Below are 18344 nucleotides of genomic sequence, written 5' to 3'. Positions count from 1 at the left end.
TTTCTCTTCTAGTTCTCTCTCCTCTTTTTTTCTCTCCTAATTTTTTATTCCTCTTCTCTCATCCTTCTTGCTTCCTCTTCTTTTTCTCTTTCTTTCTTAGCTCTCTTTTCCTCTTCCTTTTCTCTCGTAACTCTTTCTTCCTGTTCTCTTTTCCTTTTTATTCCTTTTCCTATTCTCTTTCTCTTTTACATCTTTTTTCTCTTCTTTCTCTTAACTCTTTCTTTCTCTTCTCTCTTCTCTATTGCTTCCTCTTCCTATTCTCTTTCTCTTTCAGCTCTCTTCTTTCTTTTCTCGTTATTCTTTCTTCCTCTTATCTCTCTTCCTTTTTGCTTTCTTTTCCTCTTATTTCTCTCATTTAATTCTTTCTTCTTCTTCTTCTCTCTTCCTTATTTGCTTTCTCTTCCTATTCTCTTTCTCTTTCAGCTTTCTTCTTTCTCTCGTTATTCTTTCCTCCTCTTTTCTCTCTTCCTTCTTACTTCCTCTTCTTCTTCTTTCTCTCTCTTAACTCTTTCTTCCTCTTCTGTCTTCCTTTTTGCTTCTCTTCCTATTCTCTTTCTCTTCTAGCTCTTCTTCTTCTTCTCTCGTTTCTTTTTCCTTCTCTTCTCTCTCTTCCTTCTTGCTTCCTCTTCCTCTTCTTTCTCTCTCTTAACTCTTTCTTCCTCTTCTCTCTTTCTTTTTTGCCTCCTCTTCCTATTCTCTTTCTCTCTATCTCTCTCTTCCTTCACTTTTTTATCTTCCTATCTCTTTCTTCCTTTTCTTCTGATTCCTTAAAAACATCCACATTTGCCATCGTTTTCTGTAACACGCCAATATCACTTTCCCCTCATCCTCACATCCACTATCTAGTCTGCAAATTGTTCTCTGTCTTTGTTTCATGCCCTCTATCTTCCCTCTCTCTTTTCGTGTGCGTCTGTATCTCTCCACTTCATCTTTATTCTTTTTCTTTTGTTTCGTCTTGACTCAGCTCCCTTCGTTTCTAAGACGATGGAGTAAAACATTCGTCCTCTTTTTTTCTTTTCTTTTTTTTTGGCGGGGGTTAAGTTTCGTTCATTAAAAGTCTTCCTGTGTTGGAGCTTCACGTGTTCTTGTCTCCCGTTTCGTCCATCGTTCATTTTGTCTCGATTTTATTTTCATTTTAACCTCTGTTCCTTACGTTTCCCAGGTGATGAAGTAACGCTTGCCTCTTTCTTCTCCTCTTTCCCACAATTCCTTCACTAACACATTTTCTTGTGGTGGAGATTCACGTATCCCTTTCTCCCTTACCTTCCCTCTTGACTTTCCCTTTATGCTTCAGATGCTTAGTAACACGCTTCTTTCTTGGCTTCTTTCTAGGTTTCCTTCACCACGAGTCTCGCCGTGGTGGAACTGCAGCCGCCCCCAGATTCCACCTCCGTCACTTCGCCCCTGCAGGAAGCGACTGTCCTCTGCAATCACCAGACACCGCCCGAGGGAGGTGACAAAGCGTGCGTGCTCCTGCTCCAGCCTCTCTCCAGCGTCAACCACGGCCCGGCTGACCACGAGGACCAGGGGATGAAGACTCACTTAGACGATCAAGAATGTGACTCGGTGCTCGATATCCCGCCGCCCTCCACGATTATCTACGATGCTGGGGACTCGTGTGAGGGCTCCCCGCTGCTGCCCCAAGGGGCTTCTCCCTCCCTCCCCGCCCTGACGGAGAGTACTTTCTAAGGACTGTAAAGTATCGCGTAAATCTCCCTCGTGTGGTCCTCTTCCCGGTATGTTAATGGAGACGAACTATATGTAACCCTCTGTGTTGTGATTGTGTTTAGTGTGTTAAGAAATTAAGGATCCCAGGAACCTCTAGTGTTCCTGCAAATACTCTTGTTGTGCTCTCCGATCCTCTTAACGTGACTTGAGCAGCGGTTCAGATAGCTTATGTGAAGGGATGCTTTGATATTGATGTTTACTCCCTTTTTTTTCTCTTGAACACTTAGTCACCTGAACGCTGCTTCACCTGAACTGTGAGATCCGAGTACCAGACACCGCTACCTTTCCTGATTCACCTGTACATTGCGTCTCCAAGGTACTGACTCACGTGAACTTATTTGCATTTGTACTTAGAGACGTGGGAACTTCATGGACGAAGAAAAGTGAAAGGTGAAAAGTGCCCATCGTTCTACTGGTGTGTTGTGTGAACCAAGGAGACACGAGGGCTTTGGATAAGAAAGTAAAAATGTGATTGAAAGTTGTAATTTAACAGGACAATGGAACTAAAGCGCAAGATATGTAAGGTGCATAGTGGTTTATTTTATTTGTTTATCCATTTTTTTACCCATCATGTATAAAGAAACTAACTCAAGATCATCATCAATCTGTCCTGTTCTACCATAGATAAGTAAACATGGGACAGAAAGTTGATACCTAACAAGACTCGATTTGTGAGCCAGTAGTTTATGAGACACAAAATTGATTCCTACTGTCTTTTTTTCTAACAATGCAGATAACTGATATACTGCTTTAATCCCTTCAGTACTGAGGCGAATTCTTACCTTGATTTTTGGGTATGATTTGACGATTTATGTACATTAGGAAGGGTGTAAGGAGGTCGAAAGATTAATGACTAGAATCTTTACTATTCTAATCGCAACATATGGTTCTGAAGCTGTATAAAGTCGTCAAGTAGTAACCAAAATGAATATGAAAACGCGTCCTGGTGCTGAAGAGAATAAATATACACAAAGATGAGCAGTCCCTTCAACACATCAGTACATTATAAGACACAAAATGCATCCCTACTCTGTCTTTCTCTTCTGTATCAATGCAAACATTTCTTTTTTCAATGCTTTGAATGTAAACAAAGATGAGCATAATTGTAATGGCTTAATCTAGTCACACGTCATGTCAGTGCTTTCACAAATCAAACATTAGTCTAGTCTAACTTTTATCAGTAACTCTTGACCGTCCGTATCGTTGGAGGTACTGAAGCTCTGCCAGGATGATGATGGAAGCGAACATTTTGGAATAGTGTTGGTCAGTACTCCTTGTCTCCCGCTGCTGATATTGTGTGTATTAAGTGGTTCGTATTAAGATGAACTAGAGTATTGTATTGTGAACTCTTCTTCGTAATACAGTGACTGGCAAACGGTGAAAAAATAGAGAAAAAGAAAAATGAAAGAAAATGCATAACGCCATTCTGTAAAAGAAAAAAAAACAAGGAAAGATCTAAACGAATTGCTATTTTTTTTTTTTTTAATGGAAAGTAAAGTGAAGGAAGAGTCGTGAAATTTAGTTTTGATGTAATAGAAACACTTATCTGAGAGATACTTTTGGTTGAAGAAAAGGAAGAAATTAAACAAATACTCATACAATAATACCACTCCTAGAAATAGGAATCCAAAAGTAATCCCAGTTTTTATAGATAGACAGTCATTTTTTGCCAGCGTAACCAATCATGGTTTTATAGTCCATGTGGTATTCATTATAGGGCAAAGCAAAACGTGGATACGAACTGAGCGGTGGTGCGGAGCCAATTACAACTTGCCTGTGCAGTGATCAATGCAAGTGGATGAGTAATGTGCAGCGCGTGTGGGTAAAGTGTTTGCGTTGCCAGGAGATCGATACGGAGCTGCCTAACGAGACCATCAATGCCTGACACTTCAGAGCAACACCCGCCCACTGACGTGACAGCCCCGGGAATTCTGGCAGTGTTTGGGGTGGGAAGAAAACGAGGAATCAGTGTCAGTGATGAAAGAAAATGGGATTACAGGGATAAGATAAAGAAATGTGAGTGATCAAATGAAATGAATGAATGCAAGGATTATTTTATGTACGTAGAATGGTAAATGAGGAACAACTGCAGTGCTTGTCTTATAGAATAGAAAGTGAAAGGATGAGTTTATAATTGTGTAGTGGAATATGAAAAAAAAAAAAAATGGAAGATCAAATGACGAATGGTAGAAAGCAATGTAATACAGGAAAACTCTTGAATGAAAACGAGGAGAACATATGTGAGTGATTAGGAAAATAAAGTAGAAAGAAAAACAACACCTGCAACAAAAAAAAAAAAACATTAAAGAAAGAAACTAGAAAATTATATATAAGTCACCAGAAAATAAAATGAATGAGAGAAAGTCAGACTATGAACCTAAATAATACATACAGTGATTCTTTTTAACTATAATTGAATCTTGGGTTTGTTTTCACTTTTTTTAACATATACAGTTTTCTTTCTCATTTCCTTCAAGTATTTATTCTTTTTATGATTCTAGTACAATTTGTATCATTTATCATTTTACTACTACTACTACTACTACTACTACTACTACTACTACTACTACTACTACTACTTGGCGTCGGTCACTCGGGTCACGGACTAAACTATCTCGGATCAAAATGAAGCAGGACTCGAGATAAGAGTTAGTGTGTGATTCGGCGACGCTCTTCCTCATCCAGCGCCTTCCCTTCACCCTCTCTGACTCCTTCCTACCCAAGCGTGACGGCGAAAGTTGAGTCAAGTAGCCCTTTTATTATTTTTTCTCCTCCCATTTGTTTTTCCAGGTCACGAAGTTTATTTAGTAAGTTTTTTTTATATGAGTTTCTTTCTTCGACTTTTTCCCCCATACATGTTCCTTTTTCCTCAATTGTCGTGAAGAATTTGTGAAGTCTGTGCGTTATTTATTCATTCATCTGTTCATTCATATACGTAAGTGTAAAGAGAAACTCAGCTTTATTCTCTATTTCATTCCTGGCGTATCGAGGGTAAGAAATTTAGTCAGTCTATTGAACTTACTCTAAATATTACAATCAAAAGGCAAGAAGGCAAGAATTGAAAAGCTGGACCGTGTGTTGGTTCAGGTTTCAGGAGCTGCCTTCCATGGATCAACAAGTCTTCTGTGGCCTTATTTATTTTCCCTCGTGTTCTTTTTTCCCCTTCAATACTGAGACGCATTTTTACCTTGAGTTTTAGGTATGATCAGGCTATTAGGAGGGGTCTATGGAGGTCAAAAGAATAATGGCCAGTGTCTGCTATTCTAATCTCAACTTGTGTTTCTGAAGCTGTATGAAATCGCCAAATAGTAACCGGAATGAATATGGAAACACGTCCTGGTACTGAAGGGATAAATAGTTTCTTTTTTGAATTTATAAGCAGTGTTTTCTTGTTTTGTATTTTTTTAATTTAATTCTCGACTTTTTTTAGTAGTATTTCTACTCTATTTTTTTTACATTATAAAAATTTCTCCTTCTGAATTATTAATCAGTATAATTATTTATTCTTTAGCTTTATTTTATTTGTTCTTTATGATTCCTTTTCTTGAATTTGTAATCAGTGTAACCATTTCCACTCACCTCATTTCCCTACGCTGTTATAAAAATCACTCTCTCGAAGCGTTGTTTCTGTAAGCTAACTAGCAGTCTGAAGGCGAGATACTGTTGCATCAATGTAAACAGCGTATCCTTTTCTCGGGCAAACAGTCAATCAAATAAGGAAGTCAGCAGGTGAGGTACTGTAGCGTCAGATTCATCGGTGTAGTTTTGCTCGAACTTAGTTATTTAATCAAACGAGGCAGTGGACACATGAAGTACTGCAGCGTCAGTCTAATCAATGTAGTTGTCTTCGAATCAAATTAATCAGTGAGCAGGAGAGACTTTGTAGCTCCAGTGACGTTAGGTAATGTAAATACAGTGTAGGTTCCTGTCATGTGCTTCGAGGTACCAAGGAGTTTGGTACTCGAGTGGCTGCGTGACTTTCTGTTTAGGAGCGATTTTTTTTCCTCGTCTTTCACTCTAAATTAAGAAAATAAGTGGACGTAGAGAGAGAGAGCTGTCTCTTCATAATTCTTGGCGTTGTGTCTGAAATCTGAGTAAGAATAGAAGCACCTACGAATGTTAAGATGAGTTATGATTTTTTTGTCATGTTATGTTTACGTAACTGTCGATTAATCCTGCACGGGACAAGAAATTCACGTCCATCTATTCAAATCCACATTCAATCTACATCAGTTTAATTAGATCATAGGAAGTAGAATGAATTTACTTACTGATCGATTATAAGGATTCTAATGACTTTTCTCCAATGTTTCACCTATCATTCATCATCTCTCAAACTCCATTAAGGGAAAAAACGCTTTGTTCCCGTGAAATTCAGTATTCATTTCACTTAAAGAGTCTTGCCAGAGAAAACGGGAATCAGAATCTCGTCAGTCCGGCAGATGCTGAACGAACACAAAACAGATTCCCAAAAGTTTCCCGCCGCTGCTAATGTAATTCTCGCCTTCACGCACGAGGCAGAAACACCTGCAGACTGTGTGCGGGCTGGCGGTGCGAGGAAGCGCGGCACAGATGACTGGGAGGGACGAGAGTGGAGCATAATGACGCCTGGACCAGCTGTGGACACATTTCCCGGCGCGGATGTTGTAAATTCACATGTTGGCTGAGAAAGTTTCCGTGTCTTGGTGCTCGCCTTGCTTCCTTCTCGAGTTTGCAAAGAAAACGGGCGCGTGTATCCAGGACACACTCAGGAAATTCCGAGGTCGTTGTCTTGAGATCCAGATTTTTGGCGCTGATTTTATGCTAATCGTTACGTCCAAGGAGAGAGAAGGAAGAGGAGGCGTCCGATCCTGCTCCACACACCACAGAACACGCTGGGACACTGTGTAATGGACCCGTTTCTCTCGTAGCTTTTGTGTTCCTGTTCCAGTAACGTGTGCGAGGAATGGATGGTTCGTTTATTGCTCCACGTGAACTGTACCGCAGATCGACTGTGTTTTAGGGGATATGTGTCACGTTTTACCAGTCGTAGTGTAACCATATCTATGTAACGTGTGAACATGTACATACTGAGACATAGTAATAGATATATTTTCATTTGTATCTATTGGTAATGTGCTAATACGCGAGGCTCATGAACTAACCACACCCCGTTAGTCCATTATCCTTCCCGGTATGTGTCGCAGTACTGTCCAGCCAACAGGGTACTGCGTGGCGCGGCTGTGCGGGTGTCCACTGCCTCACGTGGGGCCACCATCACACCACACACTCATCATGCTTATACTTTGGCCTGTATTCAGAAACTCTTTGCTCTCTCACCATGATTATTTTCAAAGGCCACAGAAGTAATTAGCCGAGTTTTCAAGACTATTTCTCTGTTGGATGTAGATATTTTTTGTTTATCTGTCACTTAAACGGTAAAGCTTCCCTTAATAACCCGTGTGACTTCAGCTAGAGTCTTTTGAAAGCAGTCGTGGTGCGTCGCAGAAGTGTTTCACCATGTGGTATTTGTCGCTTTCCGGAAATATGTGTTGTAATTACGAAAAAAAAAAAGCAAAAAGCTCTGAACATATCTGGATTCCAAAGGGCGTCTGTGTTTCCTGTTATGAATCAGAGAAGGAGACGTGGTGGTCCTCTCATCCAGCCATGCCGCGGCCACGTCAGCATGCATGTTTTATGTATGTTACGGATGTTATTTTTCTAATAAAAGTATATCAATAAAAAGGCGAGATGCTTTGTGAAGGAGGAGATAGAGGGACATAAAATAAGAAATTTGGTCTGTCCTTTTCTTCTTCTCCTTCATCAAAGTTTTATTGTTCTTGCTTCCCTTCACAAGTACAAGCTGGAATTTTGACAGTATCTTTTTAGAATGTTACTAGTGTCTGACTTTCATCTCCTTGCATATTATCCTTGTGGGAACTGCCAATAATTTCTGTGTCCTTGTACATTATTAACAAACTTTCCCTTCTACCTTTTGATAAGTGCCCCCAATCAATGTTCTAAGATTCCTTGTATATTATTGCCAATATCTGACTTTCACCTCAAGTTTCCAGTCAATTTTCACAGATTTCTTGTATATTATTGCCAGTTTCTGAGCATCACCTCCTGACGGGAACTGGCAATCCATCTCGCCACACGTGCTGCTCTTCACAATCTCGTAAACCTCCGGCAAATGAGAAGAAATGTCCTCAACTTCCAGGGTAAGTTCCTCCCTCGCGGACTGCTCACAAGATCCCAAGTTGCAAAGAGACTTGATGGAAACCTTGATGGAAGAGCCTTGGGAAGTAAAATATATGCGCTACGCTTTACATAATTAATCTAAACTTTTTGTTATCTAAAATCTTGCTTACTTTTACTGTTGAGATTAGATAGAATTTTTTTGAAAAGTTATTATGAAAAAGTAATGAAAATAAATGAACTACATACGCTTTACTTTACAATAATAATTTCAACTACATTGTCACTTCAAAATCTTAACTTTTTTCACCGATGAGTATGGAAAAAAGAGGGGAAAAAAGCTTCAAGAGGAAAAGTAATGAAAAAGGAGAGAAATACATACATGATACTTGACAAAATTAAACTGTATTGTCGCTTACTTGTTCCACTGAGACCAGAAAAGAGGTATGTTGCCATTTAAAAATAAAACTTTTACTACTGACTCCATATAAAAGAAGAAGAAACAACAACAACAACAAAAAAAAAGAAGAAGAAGACTAAAAAAATTGTATACTTCTATATGTCTACCCACTCTCTCTCTCTCTCTCTCTCTCTCTCTCTCTCTCTCTCTCTCTCCTGAGCGGCAAAAGTGTTCCTCGCATTCAGTTCACCGCGAGATGGAAAAAAGGACATTGCAGTATGGAGGGAAAAAGACCCTTGGGATTTTACAGCGACAGACCGAAAGGGAAACGTTCATCCCAGGGGAGACAAAAATACGAGAGTGTGTTGACATTAAAGAACGATAGCTTGTGTACTCTCTCTCTCTCTCTCTCTCTCTCTCTCTCTCTCTCTCTCTCTCTCTCTCTCCATTTGTTTTCTCTCGTACTAGATCCACTTCTCCAATCCGTTTTATTTGCATCTCCCAGCGCCAACATTACGTCTCTCTTTCCGTTTTCTGTTGTGTTAATAGGTACAGTATTTGATTCTAACTACACTAAAACACAACACCCGTAAATTAATGATCCCATCTTTCTTTTTTACTCTCCTTCACTATTGTAGTTGATCACGCTAAACATCGATTAAGAGAACATTGTATTAGTGCATGTGTTCCACAGTATCACTGGTTAGGTAAGGAATCTCTGAACGCTGATTGGTTAGAGGAAGATGCTGGGTTTCAATCAGCCAGTCACATCAAAGAAAGCCTGAAGATGCCATGTGCTGATTGTCCGGACATTTCCTGACGGCTTCAGTGTTATTGTGAATGTGAGGGATGGTTGACGTTCCTTTGTGATCTGGACTGATTCTTTGTGTTTGGTAGCGTGGTGGTCAAGGAAGGCTGGTGACGAGGACTCAAGGAAGAACGCAGCATAGTAAGTAATGTTTAGTATTGAGTTTATGACATTTTTGTATCTAATAATTACGTATTGAGAGGGATTTCTGGTGTTAACCCCTTGAGTACCATGACGCGTTTCCATATTCATTCTACTTACTATTTGCTGATTTTATACAGCTTCAAAAACTTGTGGGGGATTAAAATAATGAAGACTGTGGGCGTTAATCTTCTGATCTCCATAGGCCCTTCCCAATGCCAATAATATAGCCTCATGATAAAAATGTGTTCCAGTATTACAGGTGTTAAAATGTATTATCCCATTTGGTGTGTTCTGGTGTAATTTGATGTATTGTGTGATGTATATATGTATCAGATGTATGATGTGTGTGATGTATATATGTTGTCCTTGGCCAATTTTCCGTCTTACATGAAAAAAACTCCTGACTGTAATTGTAGATTGTCTAACATGTCTGGCTGGCTGACTGTCTCGTTCACTCATTCGAAGCAGTTTCGGTGACTCCTTTATAACGAGTCCCTGAGAATCGCGAGACTGGTGTTATTGTTGAGGAAGATATTTGCGTGATAAAATTCCAACTTTCAAGGACAAGAGACTGAAATCTATAAAAAGAAAAGACTTGTGGTAAGTAAAAGGCAAGAGATCCTTTTGTCATATTTTTCCAGGCTCTTCACCTGCTTTTGATCATCCTTACCTGCCTTACAAATACTTGAGCACGTTAATTAATTTGCATAATTGGCTTCAGGTTGTGTGGGAAGCGTGGCAAATAAGAATATCCTCTCAACTGGGGAAGGAGGAGGCAAAGAGGTAGTCAGTGGAAGCCTTCAATGTAACCTTATCCTCTGTACATTTCTCTCCTTGAACTTAACGAAGGGAGGCGTGTTGTTTGGTTGGTTGCTCGCCCCTACCTGAAGAGTTAGGGCGATATTTTTAGATAGGGAAAGAATGAAGGAGTTTGTCACCTCGCCCTCCATTTCCATTTAAGAGGCGTCGGCAATGGCGTCACTACCATCTTACTATTCATGAGTTTGTGGGTAAGTGTGAAAAGTTTTCCATATGGCGGCTTGACTGGGAACAAACATTTCAGGGAAGCATTACCATACTCTTAACCTCTCACGTGATGGCTTGCTTAAGGGGACCTGAAAGGGTATTAACTCTCCGACTGCTGTGATGTGACACTTGCTATATATAAACTAATGTAATGATGGAGAAAATATATACCTTATGTTGGAGAGGCACCGTCCAAGACCAAGTAGATGGCTGGGTGGTGTATAGTTAGTAAAGGCAGCTCGTGTTCGAATCCTTGTCGAACCAAAGGCGTTTACAATAGTTGCCTGTTGGAAGATATAGAGATGTAGTGTTTTCCCGTTAACTGTAGCAGTGCCATATATCCTAAGCTGTTGCTGCGTCTAATGGAATAATTTTCACTTTTCCAAGAGCAACAAAAAATAAGAAAAGGCCCACTTCGGTGCCACTTCCCAGACAGAATGAGAAACAATCGCTAAAAACTTAGAGGATGAGTGTTCTGAAATTTCATAGCCACTTCATGTTTGTTTTGAATTGCACGACTTTTTTTTTCCATTTTTGTTTTTTGTGAACTTATGAAATCCTAACTTGTTGCATTTACTCGATCACCGTTAATACCACACGCGTTATTTCTAGATCTCAAACTATATGAGTGAAAATATACCCATGGGAATATGAAGGTTTGAAGTACATGTCTTATTCCTTTGTTGTTGTTGCCTCTAATCTGTCGTTGTATTTCATTGCTTCTCCGCTGTTACTACTACTGTTGCTTCTGTATCGTCACTCCATTTTGTATTCTGTCACTAGAAAGGCTGTAGGTTAAAGCGTATCGACTGCATAAGGGAACCATATGGCAGACATGTCAGCTTGTGGCCTGTCCCTGGCTGACGTTGAAGAGAAAGCACCACCAATGTCATCCAAAGGCGTGCCGTGGGTTATGATCGAACTTCCTCCATCACCATCACGAGCAAACCACTTTACCACGAAGCTACCCAGTACCCTTACTGTAACAGGCTTTTCTATCGTTTTATATACAGCATAACTTCCTGTAACCGAAGCGAAGAAGCACCGCAACCACTTTGCCACGGAGATATCCAGAGCCTGACTGTTTTAGAAGGCGTGGGGTATTGAGTAAAAGAGAAGACTTGGGTTTTTTTTTCTATCGTTCCTATCGTTTTGTATAGAGCACATAGACTAACATCCAGTAACTCAGTCGAAGTAGCAACGCCTCTAGATGGCAAGGCGAAACATCTGGAGCCTCATCAACTCACCTGCCGCAGAACTGGGAGCCACCAACTTTCTGCCTTAAAAAATAGCAAAGTGGTAATTAAACTCTCGCTCGTCCCTCCACCGTCCTGGCAGTGGTGATAATGCTTTTTCAATTTTCTTCTTCATTATTCCTTTTCTTCTTCTTCTTCTTCTTCTTCTTCTGCCAGCGTGTGATTAAAGGGTTTTGCAATTTTGGTGACTAAATGAGGAAACTGCGGGATAAAGAGCGTCTCTGTTTGTACTCGGCGTGTGGAGAAAGAAGATTTACCAAAGAATGGAAGAGGAGAGAGAGAGAGAGAGAGAGAGAGAGAGAGAGAGAGAGAGAGAGAGAGAGAGAGAGACAGACGAAGAAGGAGGAGAAAGATGAGAAGACGGACTGACGGGAAAGGGAAGATGGAAATGTCAAGGGAAGGAAGGAAATGAAGAGAGAGAGAGAGAGAGAGAGAGAGAGAGAGAGAGAGAGAGAGAGAGAATGTTTGTCAGGGTTCCCAGAGGCTCACTACCACAATTGGAGAAGCAGCCAAGTCAACACCAGCCCTTCTGATTGACTCTCTCTCTCTCTCTCTCTCTCTCTCTCTCTCTCTCTCTCTCTCTCTCTCTTCTCTCTAGGCTACTATACGGCAACGTGGGGAAGGAAACGGTGGTCTTCTTGTGTTGCAGCGTCGAGGAAATGAAAGAAGGGAAGGTTTTCTCTCTTTTTTTCTTTCCTTAGCTCAGATAATCGTCATTTGTTGTCATTTTCCGAGTGTCCCAGTAGCGAGTGAGGACAAACAGAGGGCGCTGAGCTACCGTATCATAGCGTCAATACGGGGAGAGAGAGAGAGAGAGAGAGAGAGAGAGAGAGAGAGAGAGAGACTGATACATCTATTAACCTTTATAATATACATGTCATATAAGATGTGTAGCAAATGTATCTAAAGTCCGTACAGAGAGAGAGAGAGAGAGAGAGAGAGAGAGAGAGAGAGAGAGAAGGCGTAGAAGAGTCTAAGGAGCTGAAGAGATTGTAAGCTCGCTCGCTATTTTTACGTTACAAAAGTGAAGGGAAACATTTTTTAAAAGAAGAAAATGGCGTCTTTGTTTACTATTACTATGTGTTAGTGTGCTCAGGATTCACTAGTGCCCTCTTTAGTTTAGGAACCCTTACTAACGCAACAGAAGACGGGTAGGGAAGCTTATTGTTGTAAGATAAGCTGACGGTGGGCGATGTAAGGAAAACGAGTCGGGGAAGAGGAGTAAATGAGAGAGAAAACGAGTGGTGGTGTTGGATGGGAGACTACGAGGAAATGGAATACAGACCGTGAGAAAGAGGGAGAGGGAGAGGGGTAGAGGGGAAGATAGAGAAGGAGGTGAGGAAGTGTAGTAATGAATGTGTCTAAAGAAGATGAAAAAGCCAAGGAAAAAAAAAATTAGAACTTACACCCACGTTTCTCTTCATTACAAGCCGACGACGCCTTTTGTTCATCCTCGTAACCCGAGCCTCCGTAACCCGCCACTGTTTGTTTACCCACGCCAAGAGAGGGACGCTATAGCACACTCTTTCTGTTACTTTCTATTCTCTCCCTTTATTTTCTTTCCTTCCTTTTTAGTCGTCTCAAAAGTAGCACACGTTCTTATGAAATTCTTGGCGGGAAAGTTTGAGAAATGCGAGGAATTGGTACTTTCCTCCTTAAAGTGCTTCAATAACATCATTAGTGAAGTTTGCTGTATAGATTCCCAGCCTCGTTAAAAAGAACAATCCAGAGACGTACAACTTGGAAAACTATCTCAAATGTTTCTTAATGGGTTCCAAATGTCATCTCTTCTGCCTCGAGTGGGAAGGAAAATTAGGTTAGTTAATAAGTGACCCATTAGTGCGTGTTGCCTGACGAGGGAATGGTAGCTAATTTGCCTGTTTCGTTGGTTCATTTCCCTGATTCATTTCTCAACTTCCAGTTATCCCTTCTTTGAATTGGCACTGTGTATAGAAGAACGGATTGATTTAGAATATTAATACGACGATACAGTTGTTTAGAGAGAGAGAGAGAGAGAGGTACTTATGTAGATAAAGAGAGGCAGGGAGGAATAGATACATAGGTGTAGATAGATAGAGAGAGAGAGAGAGAGAGAGAGAGAGAGAGAGATTTATCAGACATGGAGAAAAATTATCTCTCTCTCTCTCTCTCTCTCTCTCTCTCTCTCTCTCTCTCTCTCTCTCTCTCTCTCTCTATGCAATCACAAGTAAGAAAAATGCCTTCCAACTTTCCTCATTGCTGTGTGCTTTTGTTTATTAAGACGAAAGGAAGAGGCGAGTAGGAAAAAGAAGAGGAAGAGGAGAAGAAAAGGAAAAAATGCTGTTATTACGGAAATGCTGAAATTCTAAATACTTAAAAGATACAGACCTAAATTGAATGCCATGAGAATTAAATAACAAAAGCATTTCGTATTCATATTTTATCCTCTTTCCATTCCGAGTGAGCACTGAAGCACGGATTATCACTTACATAAACACTGCGACATTCCTTTCCCTTTTAGACAGTGACGATAAACACTCCACGCACGGCAGAAGTCATGAAAACACCATTAGCATTTCCTTACCTCTCCATTTCACACGCCAACGTCAAAAAAGGAAAGCAGGAGGGAGCATAAAAGAAGTCATAAGCAAGGTAAACAACAAGCCTTCATGAGATAAACGTCGAATGAGACACAACTTATCAAAAACCCAAGTTATGAAGAGGTTCCGATGCTCTTAGGAAAGATCACGAGTCGCGAGAGAAAAGCGAGATATAAGAAGCCGAGAGAGTTGTGGAGTTTGCCAATAACAAAGTGACTAGTCTGGTTCAAAGGAGAGACGAAGGACAGCTAAATGTAATGAGTATCAGACGTAGGAGGGAAGAGCTCACTGCAGGAGGGAAGCGACGTGGAGTGGTAAGAAAGGCAAGGGAATTTTAATATCAGACTTTATTGCTGCCGAGCGTGAAGGAGATGAGCAGGAGGATGAAAAGTAAAGCCGGGAAAAATGGAGGTAAAGATGAGCATTGTGAGGTGAATAGTTTATGAAGTGAGGTCTTGTTTGTGCACGTAGGGTCAGGGGTGGGATGTGTTAACGTGCACCGCTGTTCTTTTTCTTGTCAAGGGTACGTTATCTCTCTCTCTCTCTCTCTCTCTCTCTCTCTCTCTCTCTCTCTCTCTCTCTCGTCTTGTTTTACTGTTAGCTTTTGTTGTTCTTTCGTTTTTCTTATGCAACCAAGAAACCAAGGACGAAAAAGTAGTTGATGGATAAATTAACACACACACACACACACACACACACACACACACACACACACACACACACACACAAAAGTTGCTTCATAAAATAATCAGCTGTCAAATCAAGAAAAAAGACCAATTTATTTTTCCATTTATTTTCCTACTTATTAATTTATTTTGTTTATTTCCTTGAGCGATAACACGGCACGTTTTATATGCCTAATGGGCCGCCGTGGTAAAGTGGAGCCATGCATGCTTTGGGGTCCGAGGGGTCTCCAAGCGCACTGGTTCGAATCCTGTCCACGGTCCGAGTGTAGGTTGGGCTTCCTCACTCGGGGCAACGGTTTCCTAGCGGGTGGGCTTTGAGATAGGAGGTACCCTAAAAAGTATCCCCTTTAGCTCATAAATTCCCGTGAAAGAGAGAAAAAAAAAAAAACTGGCACCGCACGAATTATGAAGTCATATACGCTTGAGGTAATCTGTAAACAATTCCCTTTTTTTTTCATATATAGGGAGTCATTTGATATTCACCTTCATCCTCGTCTTCTCCCTCATCGTCCTTCTTATCGTCTCATCCTTTATTCTCTTCTTTATTCATTCATCTTGTTGCCTCTTCGTTTTGTTCATGGTCGTTGTGTTTCTTCTTAAACAGCGAGAGTCACTTTATATTACACGACGGGAAAACCAACTTAGTTCATCTCACATGCTGACCAACTGACTCATAAAAGGAACTGACTGACTTAACGATCTAATTGACTAACTAACTAAGCTCACTGACTTACTAATCTTGCTTAACTCACCGACTGACTCACTATCCAAACTTAGAATTGCCTGACTCACCAAGCAAACTCAAAACTGTCTGACTCACCAAGCAAACTCAAAACTGTCTGACTCACCAAGCAAACTCAAAACTGTCTGACTCACCAAGCAAACTCAAAACTGTCTGACTCACCAAGCAAACTCAAAACTGCGTGACTCACCAAGCAAACTCAAAACTGCGTGACTCACCAAGCAAACTCAAAACTGTCTGACTCACCAAGCAAACTCAACACTGTCTGACTCACCAAGCAAACTCAAAACTGTCTGACTCACCAAGCAAACTCAAAACTGTCTGACTCACCAAGCAAACTCAAAACTGTCTGACTCACCAAGCAAACTCAAAACTATCTGACTCACCAAGCAAAATGAACTGATAAACGGACCAATGAACAAGATCTAACTGCCTTAACGTGAACAAACAAACTAATAAAACAAACCTTACTAACTTGACTAACTAGACACACACACACACACACACACACACACACACACACACACACACACACACAGAGAGAGAGAGAGAGAGAGAGAGAAGCAGGCAGACAGACAGACAGACAGAAAGACAAACAGACAGACAGGTAAAGAGACAGACAGACTGACAGAGAGAGAGAGAGAGAGAGAGAGAGAGAGAGAGAGAGAGAGAGTATGTAGGGTTTGTCTAGCTAAGTAATAAACCAGGTAGCTTTACATAACAAGGCGTTTTCCTGTTACCCAACTCTTATTTAAAAAAAAAACATAATTAGACAAAATAAACCACCTCGTATCCCCATTGATAGCGACCTCTACTGCCTAAATACTTATAAGAAATGAAAAAAAATAACTCAAATCTTTAAAGTAAGAAGCCAAATCGTGTACCGTAATTACTGTCCTTATTTCCCAACTCTTGAACAAACACAAGGCGGAATCATTACGTAACTCTATTTCCAAGGGATCAAGGAGTAAGTTCTCGTTACATTTAAAGGATTTCATTTACTTGGGAACTGTATGCATTTTTTTTTTTTTTTTTGGTAGTGATGATGTTAAGGTTATTTTTGTTACACTCCTCTTTAGTGCTAGGTCTCTGTGTCTCTGTCTGTCTCTCTCTCTCTCTCTCTCTCTCTCTCTCTCTCTCTCTCTCTCTCTCTCTCTCTCTCTCTCTCTCGGTTGAAGCTGAGCCGATTCTGAGCTTTAAATAAGACTAAACAAACCAATAGATGGGAATACGATGAAAATACGTATAACCATTTCTAGTTTTTCGTTTTTCCACCAGGGACTGTGCACATGTAAACCTTATCATTTCTTGCATCTCACCTTACTGTCTTATGACCCCAAAATGTACCTTTTATCCACCTTATTCCAACCAACACACGAGACTTTAGACTTTACGAAATGCGGGAATTATAAGCAACATTTTAATAGCAGTCTCGAATTACCAAGCGAGACTGCCATTCAAGAGGAGCAAGAGTAATATTTTTCCATGGACTTCTCGTGGGGTTCTTTGCTTCCTCCTCATCCAGCGCCTCTTTGACTCGCTTCCTCTCCCCTTTGAGCCTGGAGCACTGAGGGTCGAGGGCTGGTTGGAGCTGGGCTGAGTCTGGCTTAAGGGGAAAGGGGCTTAAGGCTGCACCAGACACGTGAAGGACAGCTTGGGGGGATGATGTACTCAGAGAAATGGAACCCTCAGCGTCTTGTGTTATGGTGGTTTGGCGTAGTGATGGTACAAACTGAATAGAGGAAGGTAGTTTAATGAAAGTGATGCGGTGATGTTGTGTCTCTGTGTTAAGTGGTGGAGTAGTAATGATGGAACGGTTAGCGATGGATAGAGTAATGCTGTTGTTTTTTTCCTATGGTGTGGCTTGATAAAAGAAGAGGTTGCAGATAGATTGGGTTTGATAAAAGTATTGTTTGTCTTTTTATTTTTAGATAATGATAGAAGAGATTGCAGAAAGACTGGGTTTGAGAAAAATATTGTTAATCTTTTCACTGGTGTACGATGTGGCTTAGTAATGATAGGTCTGATAGGGAAAGATAAGGAAATGTCTTTTTTTATATTATTGTGTTGCGTGATGATAATAGATAGGGAAATAGAGTTTGAGGGAGATATTTTTTTTCAACAACAGGAAATTTACGTCGTTCATATGAGATTCCCCTGATTTATTAGAGAGAAGGTAACACGTGGCAGTGAATCAAATCTTCTGTGCCTAACCGAAGACGAATGAAAAAGTCTGGTTGTCTGATATATAAAGACAAAGTAATGATACACAGCAAATAATTTCCACTAGTGTTAAAAAGTCGATAGTTTACCAGATAGAGAGATGCACGTGACAATAACTTATCCTTCACTTCTTACTGATAATAAAGAAACAGACTTGCTTATTGAATACATGAAAAGATTAACACCTTCAGTGATAAGAAAATAACAAATGGAATATTGCAAAGGATATATTTATTTATTTTCATTAGATAATTAGAACACGATTCATTTTGTGCAAGTTATATATAGTTGAGCATAAGACTGGATTCTCCGTGTACAGCAACAGCCACTCGTGCTTGAGAAACAATGCCAGGAGAGGCCGTCATTAGCGAAGTGGGTTTTGAAACAGCGAGGCTTTGTTGCTCTTCCTAAACACTCACCGCCAGAAGGTAAGAACACAACACAGCATTACCTGGGATCTGACGTACAATTCACAACTTTTCTGGAGGTAATGAATAAGTCTGCGTATGTATATGTATAAACCGAGAAATCTGACACTTCCTAGACTATCTACTACTTGTGGATACTACTTCCTC

General features: G+C 40.5%; 2 protein-coding genes across 4 annotated transcripts in view; both read left to right on the top strand.

Annotated features, from left to right (window-relative positions):
- The window catches only part of LOC123508893 (secretin receptor-like), a 69589-nt gene extending 62143 nt beyond the window's left edge, over positions 1–7446 (top strand). For all 3 annotated transcript variants that reach the window (XM_045262897.1, XM_045262898.1, XM_045262896.1), the window contains one exon: positions 1333–7446. In XM_045262897.1, the coding sequence (XP_045118832.1) occupies positions 1333–1689 (357 nt within the window). In that variant the 3' untranslated portion in view covers positions 1690–7446. The remainder of the gene's footprint in view (positions 1–1332) is intronic.
- Positions 7447–9141: 1695 nt separating this feature from the next.
- LOC123508868 (acetylcholinesterase-like) overlaps positions 9142–18344 on the top strand; it is a 62811-nt gene continuing 53608 nt past the window's right edge. Inside the window, exon 1 of the mRNA XM_045262853.1 lies at positions 9142–9254. The gene's annotated coding sequence lies outside the window, so the exon portion shown is untranslated. The remainder of the gene's footprint in view (positions 9255–18344) is intronic.

This window comes from Portunus trituberculatus, chromosome 25 (genome assembly GCF_017591435.1).
Source record: "Portunus trituberculatus isolate SZX2019 chromosome 25, ASM1759143v1, whole genome shotgun sequence".
Taxonomy (NCBI): Eukaryota; Metazoa; Arthropoda; class Malacostraca; order Decapoda; family Portunidae; genus Portunus; species Portunus trituberculatus.
This window is presented reverse-complemented; position numbering and strand designations above follow the sequence as displayed.